Below are 1,506 nucleotides of genomic sequence, written 5' to 3'. Positions count from 1 at the left end.
AAACATTTCCTCTTTGTAATAATGATTGCTGTTCACTTTCTGCCACCCTTTCTCTTCTTGAAGTCAGCTATGACAGACAGTAGGTATTTTTAGAACAGAGATGTCATTTGAAGCAGAAATGATACTTGGGGTAGCAATTGTAAGGATCGCATGTTTCATCTCTGCTTATACAAACGTACTCATCCCAGAAGGTTGACTCTATCTTAGTAAGGATCCCAAGGGAAGGGAAAGGTAGGAGATTTAGCTGGTGTCACTGTACCACAAATGAGAAATAAACCCTCGTTGGTTCTATGAAATTGTGATGTGTACTATAGAAGTTTAACTTGACAATTGTATTCACAAAACCATCTTTAGAAATACCTGGACTCTTCATAGCCCAGGCTGGCCCTGAACTGGCAGAGATCCACCTGCTCTGTCTCCCAAGTGCTGGGGCGAAAGGCATGCACCACCACATCCAGCGCTCTTAAGCTTTTTATTTTTTTTATTTTTTTTTTTCATTTACATATAGACATTTAATTTTAGCGTGATCTCCTTGGTCCCCTCGACCCAATTCTGTGCAAGGTATAATGAGGTCAAGGCTCTGGCTACCACTCAGTGTCCACCATGCTCCAGAGGTAGTCGCTGATGAACTTCTGTGAAAGCTGCGCACTGTCCAAGTGGATAGGCTGGGCCACAGTGGGGCCATGGTGGATGCCCTTGATGGTCCCTGGCTCGCACTCATAATCCCATTCTATTTTACTAATTTGGTGATAGAGCTGAGCCACGTACACTGCAGAGGGGATGGTGACGGTGTTGTCCTCATCCACGTCTCTCTCCTGTCGCTTGAGATCTTCCTCCATCTCCCTGAGCTCTTGCAGCTCTGCGGTGATCTGACAGAGCCTGGCCTGCGGACAGGCATCCTCCTTGCTGGCCTTCTGGAGCTCGACTTCCAGCTGCTGGAGCTCGGTGCCTCCCTGCTGCGTACACTCCTTCAATTGGAGAAGGCTCTGAGCTACTTCCTCCTCCATAGCCAGAGTCTCCGGAAGCTGCTGGTCGGCGCCATCCTGCATCTCCAGCAGCCGGTCCACCATCTGCTCGTGACGCCCGAGCTGCCGCCGCTGCTGCGCCTCGGCGCGGTTGGCCCCCAGCAGGCTCAGTAGCCCGTAGCTCACCTCCTCCATGTCACGGAAAGCCGCCATGACTGTCTGCCAAGCTTTTTAAAATAAAATACTTAAGTATTTTTCTTAAGTTCATAATTTACTTCAATGTGTTCAGACAATGTACACTCTCTATATAAATATAAGTAAAAATAAATGTATTTATTTATATTTATATCTTCACTTCAATATGTGATCAGTTGTTCCCAAAGTGTTAAATATATTAATCCAGTTAATTGGTCTATTCAAGCCTTTAGTATCCTTAGTGTTTTTATATTTTAATCTATCATTTACTCTCAGGGCTTTTTAAAAACCCTATTTTGGAAATATTTTTAAATTTCTCTCAGTAATTCAATTGATTCTTATTTTT

At 44.5% G+C, this 1,506-nt stretch overlaps 1 protein-coding gene across 1 annotated transcript; it reads right to left on the bottom strand.

Moving 5' to 3' along the window:
* Positions 1-584: 584 nt before the first annotated feature.
* Positions 585-1,178, bottom strand: LOC308431624 (kinetochore protein Spc24-like; the record flags this gene model as incomplete). Its single annotated transcript, XM_080931164.1, has 1 exon — positions 585-1,178. The coding sequence occupies one exon, from the start codon at positions 1,176-1,178 to the stop codon at positions 585-587; it is 594 nt and encodes a 197-aa protein (XP_080787290.1).
* Positions 1,179-1,506: the final 328 nt, after the last annotated feature.

Source organism: Micromys minutus (assembly GCF_963924665.1).
Source record: "Micromys minutus genome assembly, chromosome: 17".
NCBI lineage: Eukaryota > Metazoa > Chordata > Mammalia > Rodentia > Muridae > Micromys > Micromys minutus.
The sequence above is the reverse complement of the archived record's forward strand: the minus strand, read 5'-3'. Positions and strand labels throughout refer to the sequence as shown.